The sequence below is a fragment of the Falco biarmicus genome, chromosome 14, assembly GCF_023638135.1.
Source record: "Falco biarmicus isolate bFalBia1 chromosome 14, bFalBia1.pri, whole genome shotgun sequence".
NCBI lineage: Eukaryota > Metazoa > Chordata > Aves > Falconiformes > Falconidae > Falco > Falco biarmicus.
The window spans coordinates 9,140,802-9,168,075 of record NC_079301.1 but is presented as its reverse complement, the minus strand read 5'-3'; the positions used below and the strand labels follow the sequence as shown (position 1 = coordinate 9,168,075).

Genomic DNA, 27,274 nt, shown 5'->3' with positions numbered 1-27,274 from the left:
TTCCCTCCTCTCCATAGCACACCCAGCTTGTAGCTGGATGGGCAAAGGGTGCCCAGAGGCAGCTTGCTCCCAAAACAGGCTCACTGAAGGTGCATGAGCTGCAGCCACGTGAGCCCCCAGCATCACAGGGCTGGGGGCGCCTGGCAAAGCTGTGTGCCAGCCTCCCCTCACACAGGGCAGCTTCACCAGCCTCCCCTCCTGCCTCAGCACCCTCCTGGAGGAGCAAGTTGTCTGGAGCAATGACCTGTTTCGATGCAAAAGGCACTCTCTGTGATAGCAACATTGGGGCTGGGGATGTTCTCAGCTCCCAACAAATGTATGCTTCAAAAGCAAGAGCATCTGGCCTTGCTCGCAGGGGTGCTTTCAAGTGGAAAAAGATATAAAAATGAAGGTTTGCATTAGCTTGGAAATCAATGTACCTGCCCAGGGCCACATGGAAAGGGAGGCTGGCAGGAAAGAGCGCTGAAAAATGACAGGGGTGAAGCATTAGCACCTTCTGCACCAGGTGAGCACCTCAGTGCTCATCACATTTGGGAACACCAAGCAAATTATTTAACACTTTGGTTAACAGCAACTACTTTGGGATGAAGCACAACAAACTGCATAGAACCCTTGGCCAAACACTCCCCAGGGACAAGCAGCGCTTGTGGTGAAGACCCCCCTGAAAGGGGCAGAGCAGGTTCAGCTGGCCTGACATGCAGAGCACCCCGGATCCTTCCCACATGCACCAGGCACCCTCTGAAAAGCACCTTGGCACCGGCTTGCTCTGAACTTCTTTGCACCCCAGGTAGCAGCAATTTTATTGCAAAAGGCACAGCTGCCCCTGCTTATGCAGCTGGCTCTCCCGTGGATTTCACAGCAATAACGGGAACAAGAAGGGGGCTCAGGAGCGAGTCCCTCACCAGCAACCCAGAGCCCAGCCAGGCGCTGCCGGCAGCCCTGCAAACCATCCGCCCGCCCATCCCACGCTGTCAGGAATAAGATCAAGAGCAAACAGCACTGTTAACCGAAATGCCATGTGAGGCTCTGTAAAAGAGGTGGTAAAAGCTGTCTAAATAGTGGTCCAGGAATCCACTTATCCCTCAATCAGCAGACAGAGGAACAGGAGGACCTTGAGTTACTCGTTTAGTGATTGCATTAGCAGGTCAAGGTCACAATGACCAGGGGCTTCTGCCAGACAGTTGCCAGAGGTGGAGTCTGGCAGCTCATCGGGCAGTGGGATCAATCAGTCTCCTCAAAAATAATTAACTTATCCATATCTTGCCTAACATGATTATTCTTTAAATAAAGTTTCAGACAAGCAGCACAGGGACCACACAGAGCTTTGAGTGCACGTGCAGAATGAGCTACACAGCAGTTGTTATTATTATTATTATAGTTACTATTATCATGCCCTTACATACAAAGGCTCTTCCTCCCCTGGAGCGAGTGACCATTGCGGCAGTCTCTGCAGAGGGAGGTGACACTGATGCCATCCAACAGCCACACACAGAGCATCTCAGGGTCCCTTCCTGCTCTTGGTGCTCATACCCTACCTGCACCCTGTGCCAAGACCTCCCAGCGCACTCCTGCTTCTCCCTCACCCCCTGTTCTGCCCCCCAAAATTGGGAACACTGGCTTATGCCACCTGCAGCAGCTGCTGCCATCTCCCCCTGTGTCTGTCACCTGCACCCCACTGAGCAGTGGCCCCACAGGGGGACAAGTTAGTCCCCGACTTCAGTGGCCTTCTCCATTTGTCCCTAGGAAAGAAATTATTAGTGATAAAATCCTTCAGCCTTGCGATGCAGCAAAAGCACGAGGGGAAGCAGGAGGTCCAGCAATAGCTCCCCTCAAGCATCACCACACAGCTGGAGCCGGGGCACTGGCAACCAGAGGTTGCCTCCATTTCCCTGCCCCCCCCCTCCCTTTTTTTTTTTTTGTGTGGTCACACATTTGGTCTCAGCAGGGCGGTTTCCGTAAACGAGGCACAGCTTATATAATAATAAATAAAGCAGCATGCAAATCCCATCCCCACATTCAAGTCCACGGACATGTAGTGTTTAAAAGGTGCAAGACCCACATCTCTATCTAGTCTTTCACCAGCAGATACGCGGCTACTAAACATTTGTCTCCAGGCTGTGGGACGCAGCTACCCGACGCCGCTCAGCTCTCTTCCCTATCCCGCCTTTCTGCCCGAGCGCCATGGGTCCAAGGGCAATCCCTGTGATGCCAGTGAAGTTTCTCCCTCCTGAAGCAGCCCTGCATTATGCACCCCTGGACCGGCCAAGCCCCACAGCAGCATCACTGCAGGCTGGAGCCATGGCTTTCTCCTCCCCTGTGCCTTTCAAAGAGGTGTTACCTCTGCCATGGCTTGAAAAGTGTGTGTGTGGGGGGGGGGGGGGCCGGGGGGGGGGTGGTGTCACTCTTTTCTAGCTCAGCCCTTGGTGATCCTCACTCTCTGCAGGAGCATCTCGAGGTGCCCCCCCCAGCAGTACCCCCAGCATCTGTGGGAGCCAGTAGTTCCTCCCCGTGGGCGAGTGGGAGCCAGTTGATGCTGCAGGCAGGAAAGCAGGGCTGTGATGGAGACACTCACTCCTTCCACCCCCTGCAAGGGTTTTCCCTCACATCTCTAAGCACAGCAGCACCAAAAAGGCTCCAGTGTGGCTCTTACCGCAAGGTGTGAGCCAGCCTCCTGGGAGGTTTCCGCTGCAGCCCGAGCCCCGGGGAGCAGGGCAGGCTGGCTGGCAGCCACAGGCAGGGCAGCAGAGCCTCTGGGATGGCACCGAAATCTTCCCACTGCTGTGACGGGGAAAGGCCAAAGGCACTAGTCATGGCCAGAAGGCAAGTGGCTCTGTGGTTTGTGACTGGAGCACATGCAAGAGGAGGGATTGAAAATGGAAGTTTTCTGTATTTCCAGGTTTAGGAAAGATTTCTCTTTTTCCAGGCTCCAGCTTGCCTAACCGTAACACAGCCCCCACACACCCTCCATAAAGCACGCCCAGCTCCCCGGCTGCCTTTGTAGGTGCTGAGAGTGGGCAGCTGCAGCACCCTGCTCCACACCCCCCCCGAATCAAATCGTGTCCCTAGCAATAACCTCAGGGACCAGGACTCTGCACCCCGAGCACACGCAGCAGACATTGCCCCCCCTCCCAGCACCACAGGGAAGTGAAACAGGGCTCACCACGTACCCTAACCCTCAGCACCTAAACACATCAGGCTCAGAGCAATGCACCCACACCTTCAGGTTGATGGCTCTCCAGAACAAGGAAGGCTGGCTGGCAGCAAACACAGGGCAGCACCACCCCATGATCCTTTTGTACTGTAAGCTGTTAAGAGAAAGCCATCGAGAGCTCCTGGCCGCAGGCACAGAGCAGCCCCAGTCATTCATTACTGCCATCAGTCATTCATCACCAAATCAGGGTCCACCTGCAGACTTGGGTCTGACCTTCTATGCAATTACCCAAGCCAATTAGCACCTTTGCTCCTTGACCAGATAGCATCTCCATGCTGCCCAGCCTGGCCCTCTGAGCTACCAGCATCTGTTGGAAGCTCTGGGAAGGGCTTCTATGGGCCACTTTGGCTGCAGTGCTCAGCTTGGTCTTGCTCTGACGTGCAGCAAGGTGATGAGCAAGTCCTTTGCAGAGGACTTCACACCACCAAGGCTAGTGATACCGGTATGAAAGCTCCTCTTCCCTTGCCCTGCTTTATCATTGTTGCCAGGAGCAGAACAGCAAAGAACTGGCTGGTTGCATGTTCAGCACACTAAAAACTGAGCTGGAGCAAAGGCCCTGCTAGAAGGATTGCAAGGAAGCAAGACCAGGTTGCACCTTGGTACCTGTGTGGGCTGGAAATAGCATCCCTCTCCTCTGACGTGGTCATGGGAGGCCATGCACAGCAAAGTCGACCTCAAATCCTCTGTGGCACCACCACAGTGAAGCGCCTGCATTGGCTACCATACTCCGGAGATGTTTATCACACACATATTGACAGGCAATAGCAGTGACTCATGGCGCAGGTCTGGATCCTTGGGCCAAATGCTGATCCTTCTGCAGGTTTCAGCTCAACATTATGAGTCACTCATGTCACCATCCTCCCTTTACTTTTTTTTCTTTCTTTCTTTTTCCAGAAAACATTGTTTTTCCTTCAAATGGGAACAAATACACCCAATACCAGGAATTTTGCTAGACAGAGTCCAGATGACAAGTTCTCAGAAAATGCTGTCAGCTGCTGAGATTCAGCTTCAAGAGACATCATCCAACATTAACCATAAACAACAGGGGCAACGAAATGTCTGGCAGATCTTGAAGTGACATGAGATGCCTGCGCTCCACAACAAACCCATTTCACACCACGGGAAAGGTCACCACTTTAATCCACTTCTGGGTGGAATGTACACAAACGTCATTCTTCTTAACATCTGTAATTAAACAGCCTCTTGCTTTGCTATCCAGCCCGTGCTTATTTTCCCATTTGCTAACATGGTGGATGGTAATATAATATGACACTGAAGGGATACAGGCTGCTACAGGCGGGCTTGCGACTTCTTTTTAGGGATTTGCCTGCAGAAAGCTGGATGCAGAAGGTGGTTGTGCTGCTTGGATCCAGCAGCGATTTCCTTTCTGGATGTGCAGCATCTTTGCGCGCTGAAATAATAATAGCAAAGAGAACAGCGAAAGCAAACAGAAACCGCTGGCAGAGATCCCCAAACATGTTGACTCGTTGCAAGCAGTTGTTGAGGTCTCTGCTGGGCTCCTGCGAGGGAGGAGACAGCCACTAAACTCAGAGGTTGAGGCTAGGTCTGTACTTCTGCTATGGAAAAGTCTGGTTTTCAACACTGGTAATGTGCTGGAGCATTTTGGAGAAGTCTTCTGTGTCCCTGTGGCTACTGAGGAACATCTGAAACAACCCTGCAGGAGTGGCACATGCTTTGCAGGGAGCCTCACCGGGAGCCAGGCATGACGGCATTCACGGGAATGGCATTAGCTGTCAGGAAGGGCTGTGGGACACAGCGCTTTGCAGCCCGAGGCAGGGATGTGGACTCCAGATCCTAGCACGCTCTCAGCAAAACACCACCAAGATGTTTATTTTCAGAAGGATACAATGTTTGACAAAATAAACTATATTTGATTAATACCGACTGCTTTTCAGTAAATTTGCTGACTGTATAAACATGCCAGAACTGCTTCATCTGCCTATATCAAAATTTCAGTTACGTCATCTCTGGGGAATGTCCTTGAGTAACATTTTGACGAGCTTATTTAGGGGGTTGTTTGTGGGCTTGGGTTGTGTTTTTTCCCCACTTATACTTTTGAGCAAGGTCTTCCATGAGCAAGCCGCAGGCTGGAGCCAAACAAAACGCACCACTTGGTGTCACATGGAGTGTTTCACGGTATCCCCAATAGAAAACCCAAATTCCCATGCTGAGGACCAGCAAGCATCCTCCAACAGGGTAGTTTCACCTCATTCTACTCCACCTGAGGATTTCATCCCCCAGACAGCTCCATACCTGGCTCCTTGCTAAGGGAACAAATAATGCACAAGGAGGACTTGTGATTTTGCTGAAGCCCAGCCAAGTTACCCCCAGATGCAGAGCTCAGTGAAAAGTCCCTTGGTTTCTGGGAATGGACACCTGCTTCTGGGGTGTGAGTGCATTATCTGGTAAAGTTTTAGCAGCATTTGTCAATCATTAAGCTACTGGAATGGTCAGGAAAATTCCCACCAAGGCACCCAAGTGTTTGGGAATCAAATGATATTTCTGAAATGCTTTAGCTTAGATGAGCTAGATAGTCTGCAGGGCAGGACTCATCCAGTGGACTTGGCCATGGCTGGTCTCACCACTGAGCTACATGCTCAGGGTTGGAAGGAGACGTCTCAGAAGTGCACGTGACTCCATTTAGAGCATTTTGAGGTCTTTGTGTAGTTTTGTTTTACTTTAGAAACGTACGCAACATGCCATGTCTGGTCCCTGCCAGCCACCTGCTTGTACCCTGCTCCTCATGCCTCTTCTACCCTGGGACTTTCTCCACCATCACCTCCTGCATGGCTGCAAAGGTCTCACCATGTACCAGCAACTTCCAAGAACGCAGGACAAGGTGGTCACCTTCTCTCCTCCTGACCCAGTGGTCCCCAGTGTGCCACCTCACCAGCAGCCTGGCCTGTGGCCCAACCCAGTGCCCTCGAGGCTGGGGAGATCAGCATGCACCGGTTTTGACTCAAAAGCAAATCAAAACACCTTGCAGCACAGGATTACATGTCCCCCCCTTATGCAAACCCACAGGAACACCCTCATGTCCAGCTGCCATGTTTGCAGACATGGTTGGTGCTCTCTGCATCCTCCGTCCAAGGGGCATTTTGTTTTGGTTGGAAGCCCTTGGGAATCCAGTCCTACATCCCTGCTGGGTCCCCGCTCTAGAGTGCTTGAGGGCTTTGCTCAGGGAGATGAACGTGCAATTCTGAAAAACTCCCTGAAAAACAAAACCGAGACGCTCTAGATTTCGCTTCCCAAAACAGCATGAGCCGTGAGGACCAGCTGTTTCTAGCAGCTGTTAAGTGCATTAGATTATAGCATTCCAGCACTAAACTATTAGCCAATTGATTAATGAACTGGGACTTCCCATCCAACAAAAATATTTTGGTTTTAAATTATAATTTGATGCATAGTTAGTACAGAAATACATTACACATGCTAAGCACATGTTAGCATCTCATCACCACCCTCAGACACAGGGAAAGGTGCCGGCTTCGCCACCTTTTCAAGGCTGCCTGCAAACCCGCCCGGAGAGGCAATGGCCTTGCATGCAGCACGCTGCTGCTCGCTCCTGCCTGCACACAGGACATGCCCTCTGGTGCCAGGCTCCTGGCCACCCCGCTGCTGCCACTAGAGCTTAACAACAGCTGCAAAACTGGCCAGGAAGCATTAAAGTTAACTGGCAGGGGGTAAGGGCTCAACCACCCGAGACTGGAAACCTTCCCCAAGGTCGCTGGCCCTTTAGCTGGCACTGGCATGAGGCACCGATGCCACGAGGCACTGTCGGGACACGGTGCTGGAGGGCGGAGGGCAGCCACATGCACCAGGGAGCCCATGGCTCTGCACGGGGAGGCTCGGGGTTCAGTCAGTGGCAGCTCAGGACTGGCTCTGGGTTTCACTGCAAGGCTAGAAATTATCTAGAAAATGTCCCGTTGTCCCCCCCCCCCCCCCTTTTTTTTTTTTTCCCAGAAGCACCTCTGTGACATAAACCCCACTGTTCAGCTGCTTTTCCCACTGGCAGAAAACCAGACTGGTATTTACTTTGGTCACATGCCTTACTGGTCAGACACGGCCACCACCAGTCCCGGAGCCATACTGGCATGTTACGGTGCTGTGAGCACAGCCGAGACGCTGCCCTGCACCTACTGTCAGCTTAAGCCCCACACCTCCCCAACTCATATATTTTTGTATGTATGATATGTATACTCATTACTCATGTATATCCTAATATACAACAACAAAAATAGTAATAGAAATAGATTAAACTGCGTGTTAGTGGTTAAAGCTGCGACAAGGCGTGGAGCTGCAGGTCCACACACACAGGGGAGATGACAGTGCCCATCTCCTGACAGAGACATCCCATCCCATGGCAATACAGGTCACTGTAAGCAGAGGTGTGTGCAAAACCAGGGAATGATTATTCCTGATTTCTCATGACATGCAAATGAAACACTGCCCAAAACCGAATGCCACCTTTATTCCACTTCAGTGGCCACAGCATCCCTGGCAAAACCCCTGTTAAAACATGCACACAAACCCACTGCAGGGTAAAATTCAACAGCTGTTTTTTCAAGTTATAATGCATTATTTCAAAAACTTGGCAGGTAGCAGGTTCAAAGGCTGTTTTTTGTGATCTCTTATCATAACAAAGTCTCCAACCAGCATAGCTTTGCTAAACAGCATGTCTGTGCAATGGGAAGCCGAGCTCAGCGTGCTACAGAGAGTTCTGCGGAGAAGCATCAGCATTGCACCACGGTGATGCAGAGCAGGAAAACCCATCAGGCTGTGTGAGACACACAGCAAGGCAGAGCCCGTGCCATCTCCCTGAGAGAGAAGGAAAGCACGCTGGACTTGCACTGAAGAGCCAGTGCCACCATCCCATCCTACTGCTTATCTAGGGAAGCAGCAGCACACAGAATATTTCCAACACAATATTAGAGGACAGAATGTCCCCACACTGGTACCAGCAGTACCTGGTGAGGCAGAGGCAGCGTATCATCTCTGAACAAACCCAGTGGCCTGCTCCCACCCCCAGCGCTCCAGGAGGATGAAAGGAAAATGATCAGAAGGGAAGAAGCGATGGAAATTCAAGTGGCGCTAATAAAATATTCCCTTTGGTGGAGCAGAGGCTCATGGGCACAGCCAGCTGCGGTGCGGAGAGCAGGGATGATGGGGAGAGCTGGGCCAGCGTGAGAGCAAAGCAGCACGAGGGTGAAGAAACATCTCTGCCAGCAAGCAGCGATTCTGAGAGACAGAGAGGATTGCAATTTTTTTTTTTCTGAACACGTGAAATACAAATACGCGTCACACCAGCATGGATGTAAAAAATCAGCACCAGCACTGCCCAAACATCCCCAGCGCTGACCCCAATGCGGATGGGACATGAGGGGTCCACAACCCAGAGGATAGTTCTCCGACCATTAACCAGCAGGTCATGCTGGGGCTCAGCCCAGATTCGCTCCTCTCCATCAGGAACAATGAATTGGGAGTGAACGTCCCCAGGCAGAGGAGCAGGGTGAGCAGTCAGCTCTCCCTCCAACACAGCTCCTGAATCACTCCATGCAGTCCCCAGTGCTTCAAATCAGGGTCAGGCAGAGCAGCCCCTCCACTGAGGCTGGGCAAAGTTTCCGCTCTGCAAACCACCTGGTTGCATGGTTCGGATTTATCTACTTTCTCGCAAACACAAAATTGCTTTTAAAAAGGCCTGACACACAAATATCTCAAGCATCCATGTGCGTGTGAGTGTATGCACGCATACATCCACACACTGCAGCTTAAAGATACTGTGGATGTAATCACTTGAGTAAAGGCAGCATCTTAAACAGAAATATGTAACCATTTTGGCCAGGAATGAAACCAAAGCAAACACTCCCCAGCCCCAGCCCATCCGTTTAATCAGACTGAGCCAAGCGCCAAGCCTTTCCACAGTGCCCCTGAGCCGGGCACTGCTGGCAACAGGAACAAGGCAGAGCATCGCCTCGCACACATGGGAGGCTACTTCCAGAGCACTGTTTATAGAGCAACCATCTTTATTTTAGAGATAGCTTAAGTAAAGTAACATGCAAAGAAACACGTAAGAGTCTCATCTGCCTCAGGTTCCTGCCAATCCTCTTCTTTTCCCCCCTCGTAGCACAATGCGTTGGATGCCTGTTACACGTCCCTGTCAAGCACAGTGTGTGCATCCACGCTGCCTGTCCTTTGGCTGGAGCTGTGTTTGCAGATTTCCAGTGGGAAACGAGGTGCTTCACTTCTGAAGATTAAAACCAGGGCATTGCATTACGGGAATACCGTATGGCTCCAGTGCTCACCCCAATGTAGATGGGATATGAGGTGTCTGAAACCCAGAGGATAGCCCTCCAACCATCAACCAGCAGGTCGCAGCAGGGCTTAGCCCAGATCCACCACGAGGACGCTGGTGAGGACTGGCCACCTGCACTGAAGGGCTTTGCAGAACCTGGGTGGGAGGCAAGCAGCAAAATCACCTGCAACTTGCCATGATGCAAATGTGCTCTGTGCCCATGGGAACACATCTTCACAACAATCCCAGTGCATGACAACTCCTCTTCTGCAGCACCTTTCCTCCTGCTATATGTCTGACCTTCTCTCTCCCGCCTTCACACACGCTCCGTATTATGTGCCTGGCCAGATTCCTAGGGGTAAGCCTCAAATTTGTAGTTAGTACAAAACCCGCCTGAACTACAGACAAAATCTGTATTAAGTCAACTAAGATCAGAGGTCTGATCTTGCTGAGAGTATTTCATAAATCATAGGTTTTCTGTACCCCATGCACATTTGAACAACTCAAGTTGAAATACAGTCTTCAACTTAACAGCAAGGGAGACCTCAGACTTCAAAAACTGCAAGGAACACAATTTAAAACAAACCTTGTCATATTAAACGATTATTATCTTTAAAAAGCACTGTTATGTATTTACTAGTTTACCATGAACAAACGCTTTTCTAGGGAGTTTTTTGTGTGAAGATACCATATTCTTTTATAAAACTGACTCAAGTCTTATTTGCCCTGTCTTTGGAAATGTGCATATATTTCAGAAGAGGTTCTCAATGTCTTCCTCATTTAAAAAAGTCATGGAGAGACACAGAGCGATGCCATCGGCACCGCTCACGGCCGGTGTCCCAGCAGCAGCAGCAGGACCAGGGCAATGGCAGCGGCAGGGCTGGGGTGGGGGTTTGCGCTCCCGGGGTCACTGCTGGGGACCGCAGTGTCGTCTTTGCTTTGCTGATTCAGAAGCTGCTTGTTTGCGGAGGTGTCGTCCATATCCAGGTCGTATGCCAGCTCTGAAAGCAGAAGGAGAAGCGGTTAGCAGCAGGCATCACGACGCGCAGCACATCCTGCGCCCACCAGCACCAGGGTCCCCAGGGCAGCCCGTGCCAGCAGCTGGGGACAGCTGGGGACAGCTGGGTCCAAGTGTGGTCAAAGGCATCGTGACAGGGGTGGATGGGCCAGAAGAGCTTAGCAAACATGCCGCCAGTCCTGCCCCCAGCCCAGGTCCCAGAGTACCTCCCAGTACCCTGCACAAAACCCTATGCTTGGAAAGACCGAAAGCTCACAACTGTAAGAAAGCAAAAGAGATAAGGGGGCCTGGATTACTGCACAGCCACCACCAAAGAGAATCAGCTGAGCTTCAAAGCGGGTGTTCAGCAGTGTCTGCTCCCCAGACATGGCAAAGATGCGTGCAGGAGTGAGGAAATCCAGGCGAGCACAAACAGTTCCCCAAACCCAGAGCCAGCACAGGGCCTTGCTCCCAAATACCTCCTGGTTGGAGGACCTGAGGAGTTCTGCATTTCTGCAGTTTTATGTGTGCAAAATATGCTCTTTACAGCACTTAAATCCACCCATCCCCTGTCCACCTCATCAGAGTGCTCAAGAGTGAGGAATATGAATAGATCGCACATGGTGTTGCAAAACAGGGACTTTGAGGTGAAGCACATGAGAGCTCCAACCCAAGAGGTCCATTATAACAGTTTTGATAGTCTTGGCAGAGAAGCGTGACATTAACGGGGGAAAAGCTTGTGGCAACCCATCAGTGGCTGCAAAGGACCTGCTGAGCAGGAAGTCACACTCACCGTTGTCTCCCTGGGACAGGGAAGAATAAAAAAGCCCAAACAGACAATGTGGAAAGGGAAGAAACCAGCAATTCTCAGGGCCAAGAACAAAAAACAAAAGGTGTTTTAAGATGCCATTAGCCAGATCTAGCTGGTGCATTTGGACCTGCTAAGCATCTGGCCCGAGTGGGTGCACCCACGCTTGACTCAAGGCAATGGGTCCCTCGCTCCCCTTCTCATGCTGCTGCTGTCTCCTTCTGGGGTGCAGGTTTCTTGCCCAGATGGGGATCAGTTAAGCCTGTTCACCTCATCCCCAGAGCCTGGCCTTTGGAAGTGGAGGAAGCTGGTGGTTTCCATCAGAAGAGACCCTGGCTCAAGCCTTTCACAAGCCCTGGTGGATCACCAGCATACTGATGGGTTTGGATCAACCCACCCCACCCCTGAGAAAGAATCCAAGAGGCTGAATAAACACTCTAGCTAAAAAACGCCACATCAATCCAATGAGCACCACTGCCAAGGCAAACAGGCTGTATTTCTTAATCAAAAATACCCAAACATTGCAAAACAAAAGCATAACGATGTTAGCGTGACACGTGAGTCAGCCCAGGCCATCAAAGAGGGCCAGAAACAGCTGAAAAGGAGCAGATACCCATGCACACAAAGGGCCAGGTGCAACCAAGTCCCACCTGATAAGCTCTGCCTTCTCTAGGAGGTTCCCACAAATATTGCCCTTCCTCTTCTCCACAACTTCCCTTTTTTTCTTCTTAAAGAGCACAGATATGCTGCTGTCCTCCAGAGCTGCACAGCCACGGGCAGAGCAGGGAAAGGTGCCACCCTGAAAGGGATGCACCAGGAGGCCACCTCTGCCCATCCTGTGCTGCTTTCCAAGCACAGAAAGAAGTCGTCCCTCAGGCACAAGGGATGTTCAGGCTTTGGGAAAGTTTGGGAGCAGCCTGGCCCTACCATCTTATTTCCCCAAGATAATTTCTGCAAAGTGAGTGAAGGGATTTTGTGTTAATAAAATCCCAGCAGATTATTTTGCAGTTGGTTGTTTTATACAAGATGCCTCAGCCAGTACGAGTGCTCAAAGCAAATACGGCCTGCCCTGGTGTGTTTTGGAAGGTGTTTCCACTCACTCCAAAGACTCCTAAAACCTAAAAGATGCCCCATGGCATGCAGTACCATAAGGCACTTCCAGGCCAGCGATCTGCAGCCGATCAGCAGAGCTTTTGGGGCAGAATAGTCTCTTATCGGACATCCTATCAAAACTACAAAAATCCACAGGAACCGAGTAACTACTCTTGCCTTCCATTTAGAATAGAAATTTGAATCAAAAGAGTGTTTCAGCAAGGCCCTTAACAGCACAAAGGGGTTTTGCATTCCCATTTAAAGTCTCATTCTGCAATGTAATTTACGAGATGCGAGTTCCTCTACGCTTTGCAATGCAGCAACTGAATCATGTTGGAGACGTTCAGCCAAAGTGTACCAAAGTGATTGTTTCAAACATTCTTTTACATGGAAAATTTTCAAATTCCGGGATTTCACCTGAACTTGAGTAAGGGTAATTGTTTAAATCGTGGCATTTCATCCAAATGGGAATGGCAACTCTCTCTCATTCATCCTCTTTGACCAAATTAAAGAGAAGGGAACAGAAACCCTCTTGTCATCAAGAGATTTGAGAGCTGTCTTCCTAGCCCTGTTTAACTGCTTTAGAAGTTTAGTGCTTGGGTGTGCCGTTTGTTTTCACCGTTCTTTCCATTGTTTCCTTCTCTGAGCTTATTTGTGCCCAACTGTATTTTTAGGCTTGAAGGATTTAGCCAGACATGTTTTATTTTGTACTAATAATGGATCCGTAACTCTTGCAGATCCCTTTCACTTAACTTCTAATGACCTTTGGTACATCAGAGGAAAGTCAAATAAAAAGTATTAGTTTCTAACAGACCTGAGGTAGCTGATAAACCAGGTCCAGGCAATAACAATGTTATTTTTTTTATTTTATTTTTTTTTTTAAAGTGTTTCAAATCCAGGAATCCAAATTAGCAAATGTCCCTGACTTCTTGAGAGTGCTCTGTTATGGTTCCAGCCTTCATCAGGATCCCTGGTTAGCCCAGCTCCCTGCCGCATCCCTGCACCTCCTGCTCCCACTGCCACCGGGAGAGGAGGATCCCCACCGCTAGGGATGGAGGTGCAGGCTAACAGACTCTCACCTCGACATACGCCATTTGGGTCACTTCCACCCCAAACTCTGCCTTTACACCGCGAAACAACCAGAGAGGAGCTGCCCCTGTGCCTCCCCACTCCCCAGCTGTCTTCTGCATTAAATGTCTCCACTGCCCGAGCTCTGATCACCCACTTCATTTGCAAGTCTCTACTACAAAGTGGCCCGGTGGCCTGAAGGCTTTTTTTTTTTTTTATGAGGGAACACACACACACACACACACACACACACACACAGAGAGAGAGAGGGATGGACGACAACAACATGGACAAACTAGAAAAATCTGTTTCTGTTTATAATCAGTTGGAGCCCAGAGGGTATTACCAAGAATCTGCACTAATTACATATTCAATCTTCACTCATTTTGGCCCCTCTTGTCCTCTGGGCTGCGGATTAGATAATCCCCTTAAAATAATAGTCAATCATTAGCCCTGGGTGTTTTTTTTTTTTTCCCCCTCATGCGAGCCAGGCGTGCCGTGCTGTTTCCCGGCGTCCTCACACAGCTGGTGAAAGGTCTCCAGCCGAACACAAGCCGGTCCCTCCGGAAGCATCTTTTGTAACAAAAGCCCCTCTAACACAAAGCTGCTGCGCTGTGCTCCCGGGACAGCAAAAGCATCAATGGTCTCGCAGCGCCGATGACAAAACCTGCCGCCAGCTCTACAACACACACTTTCTGCATCCGCGAAAAAAAGCGGCGGCATTTTTCCATGGATTAGGACTAGAATTAGGCATACTGACTCTGCATAAGCTTATTGGGCAGGAATCATTAAAAAGCTCCTCTCGCTGCGCCGCGCTAGCTTTGGAGACTGCTACAAAAGGTGGCTGAAGTGGGAGGAGGTGGCTTTGGAGCTGGTGGGTTTGGAGCTGGTGTAAGTCCCACGGCAGCTGGCACAGAGGAAGCCGGGAGGATGAGTACTGGCACGCAGGCAGCGTTACAGCAGGCATTCCCATGCCAAATCCACCGCTGCCCACTGAGACACCCCTTTTCACCCCTCAAAGGACAACGTGGTCTTAAGTAAAGAACTGCCAGCGAACGCCACTCTGGCAAATGACCTCCAAGCGGACAGTGCCCGGCTCCCGCTGGCTGGCTCGGCTGCTGCCCAGAGCCCGGAGCCAGGGAATGTCATCCCACAGGCAGGCATCTGGGCTGCCCGCCTGCCAAGCCAGCCCCGGCAGATGGCTCCAGCGATGGACCTAATATAGTAACAGCGTCGTAATGGATGGCCATGCATGAAAACCGCTTGGCCGTGTCACTCGATAGCTCTGCTGGTGCCCCGTGCAGCGGCGACGGGTGCGGAGGGGATCCCCCTCCCCCCAGGAGAAACCATCATGCCTAACCCAGCGTGTTCACCAAAGGAGACTGCCGAGTGGGCCAAAGCGCTGGCGGGGATGTGGTGATGGCCCTTGTTTGCAGATGATGGAAACTCTGTGGTGTGAAGGGAGTAGGGAATGGATTGTGACCATGTGTTTCCAATAAGCACAAAATGCATCGAGTAGAAATGTCAGAGACAAGTAAGGCAGCTTGGCAAGCTCCTGCAGCTCTCGTGGTAGGTTGTCGCAGCTGCCTGTGTCTGTCCTTCAGGACTTGTCTAGGAAAGCACATGCTACCATCACCAACAAGAATTACAATCTCCAGGGTGCATTGCTTTATTCGATTTTTTAAGTAGCAAGCCTCATCAGTGTGGGGAAAAAGTTGCCAACAGATGCAGTAGACACTGGCTGTCTCCAAAGCAAGACTGGATTGCTTAAAGGGAGAGATGTTTGAGTCAAGCCCAAGTTGTTGACTCATCGCAAGGCAAAGCATAAGAGCCTGTGATTCCACGGACCAGACCACCTGACCCTGGCTCCCAGCTCTCTCCACCTCTACAGCACCAACCACTTCACTCTCACAGGTGTTTGCACCTGAAATCTAGAAGAACAGTCCGATTTCATCCCAGACTCTTCCTGTTGGCACACCAAAAGCTTTGCTCACCTCAGCCTCCAGTCACCTGGCTTTCTCATGCGAACAGCTCATACTACAAACACAGCTCTGCCTCCACAAAGGCAACACCTGAACCAGTCCACGGAATTACACAGCACACATGGCCACAACCGCGCCGATACAGCCGGGATCCCCAACCCTCTGCTTCTCCAAAACACCTTCAACTCTTTCAAACACCTAGCCAAGCATGGTTTCATCTGACCAGGGAGGTTTTTCCCTCTGGCTTATTACCACTAAAATCCTGGAGCACCAACGAGTTTGCCAGTTGTCTCCTTGCACAACGAGCTGCAACAACCCAGCCGTAGGTGCGGCCGCGCCAGCGTGTAATTAAAATGCTGCGCCGGGGCTGGCGTGGTGCTTGTGTTGGCACGGCTGCGAGATCACCGAGAAGGATGCGCAGCATGTGCATGGTCTTGTGCCTCTGCTTTTCCACCTCCTCCACAGCAATTTAGGAGGTGCGGCTCTTGGCAATACAGATTTGGGAAAAAAAAGAAGGAAAAATCCAGCTCAACATCATCCTGCTGCCGTCGGCAACGTGGCCGAGGGAGCCTGGCACGGCTCAGCAGTGAGCGGTAAAACCGAACTTCCTAGGCAGAAACCCAAGGGAATCGGGTTTGGGATTGCTGATTTGCAAACCAAACCTTTTCCCCCTCCTTGCCTCTTTGACAGATCCCAGCTGGCGGCGTGCCACGGATGGCCCACAGCCTGCAGCGTGTGTTTGTGAGCAACCCAAAGACTGCAGGCACCACTACAAAACCAGCACTGATTGGGGGGAAGTTCCCCCAGGATTGAAGAAATCTGGAGGGCAGCAACCAGGTTGATTTGGGGGCATCAAGTCATCCATCCAGTATGGAGAGGAGAGGAAGCTCCAGCTCAGCCTCACACCAGGGGTGCAACCAGATGCCGCTCAGGGTACACAAGGCCATGAGCTCTGTGAGGCAGCCAGGACCCACACCTGGGCTCCCCGACCTCCAGCACTATTACAAAAGTCTCATCCATGGATGTCCTCAAGCTTTCCATGGGGCAAAGGGACAAACCACCCCCAAAACCCCAACACATCACACGCTACAGGCAGAGGGGCTGCACCATGACCCCAACTGAAGCAACTACATCCCCACCCCACCCTGGCCAGAGGCTGGTGCTGAGGAAGGGCTATCATTACGACCTGGGCCTATGTTTACTTTCCAAATGTTCTGATTAAATTCCTCTTTGCTCCTTGGTGTGCTCTAGATTTACCCTGAAGAGAATCTGGCATCTGCAATCGCATTAATCATTTTCCCTTTGGCAGCAAGTGAAAGAGTTTCTGAACTGTACTTGCAGCGAGGAGCCACAAAAACATGTTTAGCAAAACATGCTCATGTAATCTATTAAAAATTAACAAATCTCATTAGCATTATTAATTGGAAGTGCCGGAGTCCTTGTAGTTTGAAGATAAAGCATCATGCCCCAGTCTGACATCCAGCTGTATCATCCAGAAAAAGAGCTGCTACCTAAAGGAACTTTGGAGAGAAGAACTGAAAAATACAAAGCTAAATATGGACAGCCAAAAGCATCTACAAAGGCAGGAGTCAAGAAAGAAAGAGAGGAAAAGATGGAAACAGAAGAGGATGGATGGAATCAAAGTGATTTATGAGGTAGCAATATAGGACTGGCTCAAGCAATGTTCTTGCAGATCCCCCATGTATCTCAGCCCACCCAGACACAGAGTCACCCTCTCCCTCTTTGGAGACCTTCAAGATATAAAGCTACATAGCGATCCCTTCTGATCCCTCTGCTGTCACCTGAGACATCTCAGGACAGTCTTGATTTTGGGAGGTAAGGGAACATTGACAGCAGAGCAAAATGAAACACTTTGTATTTCCTCCAGTGATTGAAAACAACATTATCACATCAAATTGGAATTTTCTTCTTCATCTTTGCTCCCCTAAAAAGCTCCCTGGATACGACCAGGACAGGCAGCTCTTGCTTGCTACCTGCTGGCCTTCAACTCTCCAAGGTCAGGACATTTAGTGACATTCATGGACTAGCAAGACCCACCAAGATGCAGTCCTCAGGGGAACAGCAGTTGTCCTTGCCTTCCAGATGCCAGCTGCTAAAAGCAGCCCTCAAGGCAGAAGGATATTTCTCAATGCTCGGTTAGAAAATTCCTGGTGGTGTTACAGCACCCAGGAACATCCGACATCTTCTTTGTGACTCACTATATGTGGAAACCAGACCTGAACAGGGCCCAGGCCATGGATTCCAGGGTTCGTGGCACTCATGCTCCCGGTAGGCAACCAGGAATGTGCCTCTTCCATCCGAAGGGGCCAGGTCTTTGTGCAATGTCTACGCTCAGTCAAAAATCCCCGGACATCCATCATTGCCTTACACTGGTAAGGAATAGAAAAATCAAAGGTAGCTGGTGTTTTGCTCCTTGAGCACACACGTAAGGAAAGCGCCTGAGCAGCGCTCCCAGCCCGAGGATCAAACTGACAGAGACTCCACCAGGCTACAACTCACGATGCCAAGGAAAATACCTGGAGCGAGACTTCAGGTCATAAGTCAAGAATTTGGGTCGGGCATGGACATACCTCCTCAGGCCACAGGTAGAGCTGGCAGGTAGACTCAGACATGGCGGTGCACAGGCATCTGCTCACCCTGCTTCCACTCCTGGAGAAACTCCCTGAAGTTTTGTGCTCTTACGCTGCCCAGGATCGCTGGCGCGGATAGAGAGCCAGCTCCCCCTGCCCATGCCGGGGGGACGTTTGCACAGAGCACAGGCTGAGGTGAGAGAGCTGCCAAGGGAAGGGAGCTGAAGCTACAGCACCACCCAGCTTTTTTAATTGCGTTAAGCTGCTAAAATAAATAAATAAACAAACCCCTCGCCCTGCATTAAAACAACATTAAAGTGACTTCAGCCTATAAAAATGGGGTAATGCAGGAGGCCCTGGGAAACATCACCATACCAGACTTTCCCACTTTATATAGAAAAAGAAGGGTTGGGTTCATAGGCTGGAACCTTTTAACAGCTTCAGGTCACGTTCCCTGAGCTGGAAGGAGCCCCAGTAACAGCCACTGTAGGCTGAAAGCAGGACCTGGCTTTGCACCGCCTTCTGCATGGCTGCAGAGACAGACTCGAACCCAGCTGCTCGCCAGGTGTAACATCTGACACACAAACAGGGCTGATTCCTGCTCCCTGCCTCCCTCCTGGACCATGAGCAAACCCTGGTCCCAAAGCACCAGTGGAACGATGGTGCTGGAAGCCAGAGGTGGGTGGCGGCAGCAGCTCCGATGGGAAACCCAGCATCACACCAGCTGAGCACTGGGACACCACAGCTGCGGTGCCTGGGCTGCGCTGGGTCCGTGCCATCACACCTGCTCTCTCCTGGGGGCCAAAGGGCTCCCTGCCACGCTTGGGGATCCACGGATGGGATCTCACCAAACCACTGCTCAGGGCCGTGGGTGAGCTCAAAGAGACCACCTCGGCTGTCCCCACCCCAGGAGGAAGGAGTAAGGGAGGGAGGGCATCGGCCCCCGGCTCCCGCCCAGCACCTCCGTGGGTCAGCTTGTAGGTGGGTACCAAGGAGGGTACCAGGGACGGGGGGACACGGCTCACGTGGGAGCATCCAAACTGCTCTAGGGACACATCCATTGGTACAGTGAGCAGTGAAACGAGGAGATGGCAGCGCAACAGGGCTCCAAGGTCCAAGTCCACGAATACCTCCTCCTCCTCCATCCTATCTCTAGCACTCACAGCTCACTCTCAGGAATGTCACAATCGCAGTGGAAAATCAAAATAAAAAGGCTACATAATCCAGTTTGTAAATCCCTTGAAAAATACAAAATCCTCTCTAAAACGGATTACGGAGATTAGAGACAAGAGTTTCCTGGAAATCAAGAATTCCATTTCAGCCTCCCTCCTCTCCCACCCTCCCAGAAAAGAGATGGGCTCGTGCCCTGCACCACCCCATCACACTCTTCCTTGGCCATCACCCTGGCCTGGGGGAGGGAGCAACGGCATCTCCCTCTGGCCCCTGAAAACAGCACAGCTGCTGCTACCTGATTTTGCCCTAAGCACTATTTTGGAGCGTTATCTGCCGCATGTACCTGAGCCCATGGGTGCCATGCGTTGGTAGGACATCTGCCTGCACCAGGGAGAGGGGAGGATGCCTGCCAGCCTCCCGCGAGCTGTTTGGTCCATCTGTTTTCTGCACGGGCTCCAGGGGACCGTGCAATGTGCTGCCACAGTTCTGTGAGCTACAGGAGCTGCATGCGACCCTGCGGGTGCCCAACAGAAGATTGTCCTCTTTAAATCAGGGTGGTCTTCCAAAAATCAAGATGTTTCTCTTGGCTGTGCCAATGGTGACAACGTTAGCAATGGGAGAAAGGTCAGACACTCACGTGCCAATGATACCAAAATATTTAGCAGCCATGCCATTACTATTCTGATACATTAAAATCAGCATTTTGTTTAATATTTTGACTCAAGTATCCAAAGTCAATGGAGGCAGGACAATCTTCTGTTAGGAATTTTTATTTTGTGAAAGTTTTTGTGCTTTTATTCTTGTTTGGAACAAAAAAAGAAAAAGAAAGGGGGGGTGGGGGGGGCGGATTGCAATATTAGCACTCCCAGAAGAGCACCCATTCAAGTTCCTGACCTGTTATTGCTCAAGGACTTCTGCAGCTGCAGCTGCCTGTTTGGAGCTACAGTTAGGTCACTTTGAATGATGCTCACAGAATAAGGATCAAAACACTTACAGCTTGATCAAAAGGACATTTTATGAACGTTGCAGCCCAAGCAAAGTGACGATGTGAATACTCACGTTCAGCCTAATATTAGCTCAGCTCAGTTCTAATAAAATTAACACCCATTTAAATAAGGCACTCAATTTTTATTTGTTTCATGTTTCTGTGCCTTATGGCTTTGAAACATATCCTCAAAACCTTTACATTACTCTGGGAACATCTAATTGTGTTGGGATCTGGAAATCAACAACTCTTCCAGAGGAACAAGGGGGGTTGCTGCTTTGTACCGTTGCTCCACTTGCTCTGAGCTGAATTTATCCATCAAAGGTTGGGGCTTTTCCTCCCACAAAAGAGGGTAACACAGTCAGACTCTTTCATCTCCCAGTAGGAATTACCACCTGTAAATAAACAACTAAAAACTGAACTACAAGCACCAGCAGCATCAATGCTTCTTTGAAAAGAGACAACAGAAAAAACAAAGCAGGGCAAAATCCAGTCTCTTTTCTGCATTTCACTTGCACATTAGAGGCAAAATGAACTTACCAGTCGAGGACAGGGGACGTCTTATTGGAGCAATACAGCCGTTTAACTGTTCTTTAGAGATATTCATCTCAAAACCAGAACAGAAAGAGCATTTTCCCCCCTTTTATTTATTTGTCTTTTTTTGTGCCAACTCACCTTAGCTGAAAAGCACATTGAGATTGTAATTATGGGAAGGCCTCATCTAGTAGATTTGTAAACTCAGCTATCGGCTTGAATTACTGGAATTAGCAAGGCTAATTTAATGTCACTGTTCAAAATAGCTCAGATTTGGAATTTCTTAATGGCCTTAGGAGAAGGAGTCTTTATGCATACTGCAATCTAGGCTTCATTCTTAGACTAAATTCCTTCTCATAGATTTTGTGAATGCCCTGTTTTGTAGCCAACACAAACTCTGTCCAGTAAAATAATGTAAGGACTCAGAATGAAAAGAGATTAGCTGTTCCCTGCTCCTGTTATTTTAAAGCAGAAATAACTTTGGCTTCTACTGATTCATAGACAAAGCTTGAAATGCAAAGCATGCTCAACTCCAGATTCAGCATGAAAAGGACCTTAAAATATTCCCGAGTGCAAGTAATGGACTTATTAGAGGGATGAAAAGAGGCACTTTTCACAGAACCCCAAGCTCTTTAGTCCTGTCATATCAATAATCTTGCTTAAGAATTTCATTCTATTTACATTTCTTTCCTTTCCAAATATCCTGCCTGACTCCTACGAAATACAGCATTTACGCTTTTAAAGTGTTAATTTATTTCTGTTAATGCTCAGTGGCAAGTGGTGTAAAATGTCTGCAGATCACCCAGAGCGTGAGCGGGTGCGACAGTGTCAGGATGGTGTGTGACAGGGAACAAGTCTGTACGACGACATGCAGTTTTACACCTGACAATTGAGAAACGGGGAGGTAATTTTAAAGACTTGGTTAAAAGCATCTTCTTTAAATAATGACAGTTGATTGTGCTGGAACTCAACGTACCTGCAATCTGTTCTCCTCTCCTTTTAACACCCACAAAAACAATGCTGACAGTGAGAAAAAAAGCTTTACAGGTATCAAGCTGGCTGTCCTTAAGCTACTAAAATATGCCTTTTTTTTTTTTTTTTTTTTTTTTTTTTTTTTTTTTTTACCCAGTTTGCTTAGTCTTTGCCGGATCGTTTAATCTAAAATCAGCACTAAGCAACCAGTGGCAATTTTTTCTCTTTGTTTGAAGCAATGGCTGAAAAACAAAGGTATTTCAGGAACAAATTTCAAAAGCCTGTGTAGAAACACCAGGAAAGCAGAAGGAGATGTCCCCTTCTTAAGGAGTAAGGAGAGTTTTTTTTCTCCACGTGGCTCCATGTCCCCAGGACAATTTGCACCGGTCAGGGAGCGTTTTAGCATGGAGGTGTTAGGCTATATCTGCTCATGGCCCTCCCCAAGACAGCACTGGCAGACCAAAAGACCCCAAAACACTGTGATACCATGAGCAGCCATCCTGGGATGATCACGCATGGCATGTGGCAACAGCCAGTGATGATTTTCACAGACCTAGCTGTGTGGGTTTGCTCTGGAAAGGTGAAGCACAGCAATCGCATGCTGCCTTTCACCCAAGGGTCTCAAAGCACGCTGCATGCATTAATTACACCCTCTGCTTTGCAGAGATCAATTAAACACTGAAGCCTCATGATCCCTGAGACCCAAGCGCCAACCTGCATTCACTAATGGCTAAAACTGAGCCAAGGTTGCAACGAGGCTTCACAAGAACTGATGGGCAAGCTGGGAAAAGCACCTCTGAGTGCCCAGAGTCACTTCACAGCAGCAGCCTCCTCCTCCTGGGATGCTTTTAATTCCTCCAGACACGTCCCAGCAAGTCCTCCTGTGAAGGCAGCCACTCAAGGTTTTGCTCTGAAAACACTCCTTATGGCAAGGCACGGAAAGCAGACACAGCAGGGTGCAGGGAAGGCGAGGAGCAGTCCCGTCCTGCAGCCATCCTCCAGTGCATCCACTCAGCCCCTGTTTCTAAGGACGCCTCAAGAGGTCTCTGGCATTAGTGGTCATTTTTCCTAGTGATGAACTTGACAGCTCTGATGAGACATCCTGCATCCATGTGCTGAGAAGCAAAAAACCCTCAGCAAATCATCCTCGTTGCTTCCTCGTGCGGTGCTGGCCACCGGGCTGCTGTGTCCCCCCTCCCTGGGTCGGGCAGGCTGCAGAAGATGACCCAGCTGCCTTTTTCTGCCCATCTTCCCACCACCTCCAGCCATGAGAGGCATCCCCAGCAGCTTTGCCAGCAGAGCCATGGGAAGGCACCCCAATATCCATGAGTACTTCAAGATGCTCCAGAAACCGCCCTCGCTGCAGCATTTGCAGAGCCGGCGTCCTTCGCTGGGTCAAACTCACACACATCACACAGGACTTGTACAGCCCTGGTCCTGGTCACTCTGGAGGCCACTCCCGCAATGCTCCAGCCAAGCAGCAAAACCCTCTCTGCCTCTCGCTTCCCCCATTTTGCTCAGTTTGGGCTTGCTGGATGCCTCCCCATCTTTCCGCCTGTCCGGATGATTTCATGTCCCCTCGGAAGCTGGTCAACCCATTTGCCCAGGGCACAGGTGCCAAGCAGCGATGGATTGAGACAAGCAGCCTGCCAACCCATGAACATCTGCTGCCACTGTTTCTTTAGCAACAAATGCCTGAATGAAATAGGTGACAAGTGCATTAAAAAAATATGATACCTGTGCAGTGGAGAGCTGAAAGGCAAAAGGAGATTGTCAGCCCCTGCCGCTAACAAAAAGTGGTGGCTGTGCTGCAGCTGCAGCCTGGGAAACCCATTAAGACCACATGGGGTGTCAAATTGTATGTAACAGGAGTGCAGGGCTTGCAGGCACTGCGTGACGGCAGCCCCACAATGGAGCTGGGCGGAAAGTGGGTCCAAAGAGACCAGAGATGACAGGAGTTTCTCAGCACATACCTGCCTTTGCCTCCCAAAAATGGGGAGGAGCAGGTAAACGGGCCCTGCACAGCCCGCTGAGGAAACGCAGAGACGCTGGGGGTCTGCACAGCCCCAGAAAGCCTGAGCTGCAGGTCAAGGCAGGGTATTTCCCCCTGTGCATCCCATCCTGCTGTGGGATGCAGAGGGGGAGATGCCCAGGGAGGCATCCCTTGGAGCAGGGCTTGCTATGGGGGCTGCATCTGTTTGCTTTGCTTTAGGGTTTGTGCTGTCCTGCAGCCATTCAGTCCCCCAGCGTAGGTTTCAATGGGTGGGAAGTGATTTAGGAACCTCCAGGCAATCCCACACCGTGGTCCCAGTTACCCTGTATCCTACATAACAGGAACTGGTTAAGTATTTTTACAGACAGGTTTCTGCTCCTTAATGTACGTAACTGGTCATAGTCTTACTGCTATTAGCAACTAAAATCACTCTCAAACCTCTTGCTTTCCAACCCAAGCAGAGCAGTTCTTTTTGTTCAATGTCCTTATTTTTGGATTTTATCCTTTTGTGGGTAGACAGAACCATTTTTCTTTTTTCCACATTTTCTAATGAGTTCTGGCGGTAGGAAGCTGTTTGTAAATCACACAAGTATTTGTTTTACTGGAAACATCTGCTTTAACACATTTGTCTTGAAAAAATGTTTTTTTCTTTTTAAACAAAGGTATTAAGCTGCAATGTAAATTGGGCACATCTGTTTATGAGTCACTGCAATAGCACTGCCTCCAATCCACCAGATCACACGGATCTCCAGGGGCCTGATCCAGCTGAAATTGGAAACTTACAGCTCGCTCTGCTCCCTTTTCCGGTACTACTCTTCCAAAAGTATTGCTGCCTGATTTAATAAATTAAGGCCACTAAATAAGAAAGACCTATTTAGCATCTGCTAATAGCATTAAGTGCCTGGCCCAGCAGACACTTAAGTTTCAGCAAGATACTTAAGCCAGTGCCCAAGTCCACCTATACCCAAGGACTGAGTTCAGTGGAATTCTTTGTGTGTGGGGGTTGCTCACAGCTGGGGACTCCAGGCTTCACCAGACCTACCTCTGCCCACAGCACTGTGCCACCTCTGCTGCCTTCAGCTGCTCAGTGATCCCATTAAAAATATCTAGAGAAGCAAACTAGCGGGAAAGGGATCAGACGAACCTCCAAGATCAAAATCTGACCCACCAGCCTGTACTTGTTCACTGAAAAACCAAGGGATCAGCAGACCTGGGGCACCAGTCCGGGGCCCAGGAGAAACCATTCAGCTTTGTTTTCTGGAGTGGCTGAAGAGCATCCCCCAACGCTGCTGGGGTAAATAAAGCATCTGGGGGGTGGGAAGGGGAAATCAAAACCAGCAAGGAGATGCCTGGGGTGGGGTAGATTCAGGACCTTCAGCCCCACAAAATCCAAATTGCCCGGACACACACACGCCACCAGGACAAAGCCTTCTGACTGCCACCAAAGCCTGCAGAAGGGCAGGAACGTCCCACCAGAGCCCAGGAGGGCAATGCCGTGCATGCAGACCCTTTCCTCCCTGCACTGGGCCACAGCGGCCCCCCTGGCACAGCCCACCTGTCTGGGACAAATGCCTCCCGCAACAGCACCAGGCTCCCACCGTGACACCCCACCCCACCCCCACCCCCCACCCCCGCCCCTGATATCTGCCACTGCCCCGCTTTTGGAAAAATCAGTTCATTAGCGACAGCACCCCTGGCTGTGCATAGCTATGTGCTGGCTGCATGGTGCTGTGCACACCGTATAGAATCACACAGAATGGGGTGGGCTGCAGGGGGCCTTAAAGACCACCCAGCTCCAACCCCGCCATGGGCAGGGACCCCTTCCACCAGCCCAGGCTGCCCCCAGCCCCGTCCAGCCTGGCCTTGAGCCCTGCCAGGGATGGGGCATCCACAGCTGCTCTGGGCAGCCTGCGCCAGCGCCTCACCGCCCTCACAGGGAAGAATTTCTTCCTAATATCTAATCTAAATCTTCCCTCTTCTGATTTATAGCCACCCCCCCTTGTCCTATCACTACCTGCCCTTGCAAAAAGTCCCCCTCCATCCTCCCTGCAGGCCTCTTTAGGCACCGGGAGGCTGCGATAAGGTCCCCCCGGAGCATCCTCTCCTCCAGGCTGAACAACCCCAGCTCTCCCAGCCTGTCCTCGTACGGGAGGTGCTCCAGCCCCCAATCATTTTTGTAGCCCTCCTCTGGACCTTGACTGTCTTTTAGGTCTTTTCAACGTCAGAAATAAAGCTACAAGTGCCAGGAAGGGAAATGGAAGGCGACAGCACTGAGAACAGACACTGGAGCACTAGGGGGAGGTTTGCCCTTAGCGGCCAGGGGAGAGCAGAGCATTCTTCCACATTCTCTGCACTTGCCTTAGCAGATGATTTATGTGGACAAGGGAAGAGGAAGAGATGTTGCAGGCTGTGTTCTGCGCTGACTTTGGGGACCACACCACTTTTTTTTATTTACTTTTTACTGGAACGATCTACATAGAACCAGAAGAGAACGAGCAAGTGTACCAAAGCTGCGGAGCAAGCGGCGGACAGTTATCAGGGAGGCAGAGGATATTACTCAGACTCTCATAATAACCACCAGCTCCCACCTGCCAACTGCAGTCTGCCTAACACAAAAAAGTCTGAAAACAGGCTGCAGCAGATGTCTGCCTCCCCATGCAGGAAGCGTCTCCAGTATCCACGGGACACAAGCAACTCCAAAATAGCTTTGAGTCCAGCAATTTTACACAGGCTCCAGATACTGAATTAAAACAGGAAAGGGGGGGTTGCAAGGGGGAGAAAAAGGATGTGTATCACATTGCAGTTATAATTTACATTTTAGAAAGCCTGCTAGGACTCCTGCGCTGGACTGAGATGGCAACAGGTGCCCTGGCACTCTGTTCAGCTGCCGAGCCTGACACAGCCAGCCAGGTCCCACAGCAGCCAGCAGTACCTGCCACCACCGTACACACATCCCTGCACAGCACGGCACAGAACCACCGAGGGAGCAGCCAGCCAAGGGGCACAGCAGCTCCCTGGGCATGCAGCAGTGCACAGGGTCCTTCAGCATCCAGAAAAGTGTCAGCCCCAAGGCGCCACTTCAGGCACAGCTCCTGGCTGCTCAGAGATGGGATACGGCAGAGAGGGCCCTTGGAGGAAGGAAGGTGTGGGAAAGAAAAGGTGCTGTCGGGTTTGCATTCAAGTTCTGTGCTGGGTGCACATCCAGCCTCCCATGGGAGGGGAAGGCAAAGCATCATCCCAGGGACCCCAGGAAGCAAGAAGCAAACAAAAAGCAGGAACAGACACCAAGATGTTGTTGAGAGCCCCAAATACCACTGAAGACATTTTCTGAAACAGAAGCTGGTCAAAGTGCCAGATTTCCATTCCCACAGAAAAGGGGGAATGCGCTACTGCTTCAAAGCAGAACAAGGGCAAAACACATCCAAATTTTCTGTTGTATTAAAAAAAAAAAGAAAGGCAAGTTGACATACTACTCCAACAAAGTCTAATCAATTCATTTGGATTTCATGTTTTTTCTGTGGTATAATTAAAAATGTAATCTCAAGTGGACTTTTA

At 50.3% G+C, this 27,274-nt stretch overlaps 1 protein-coding gene across 1 annotated transcript in view; it reads right to left on the bottom strand.

The window, feature by feature from the left end:
• Positions 1-9,232: 9,232 nt before the first annotated feature.
• Positions 9,233-27,274, bottom strand: part of GPC3 (glypican 3) — a 154,971-nt gene continuing 136,929 nt past the window's right edge. The window contains exon 8 of the mRNA XM_056360059.1: positions 9,233-10,525. Within this exon, the coding sequence (XP_056216034.1) occupies positions 10,350-10,525 (176 nt within the window). The 3' untranslated portion in view covers positions 9,233-10,349. The remainder of the gene's footprint in view (positions 10,526-27,274) is intronic.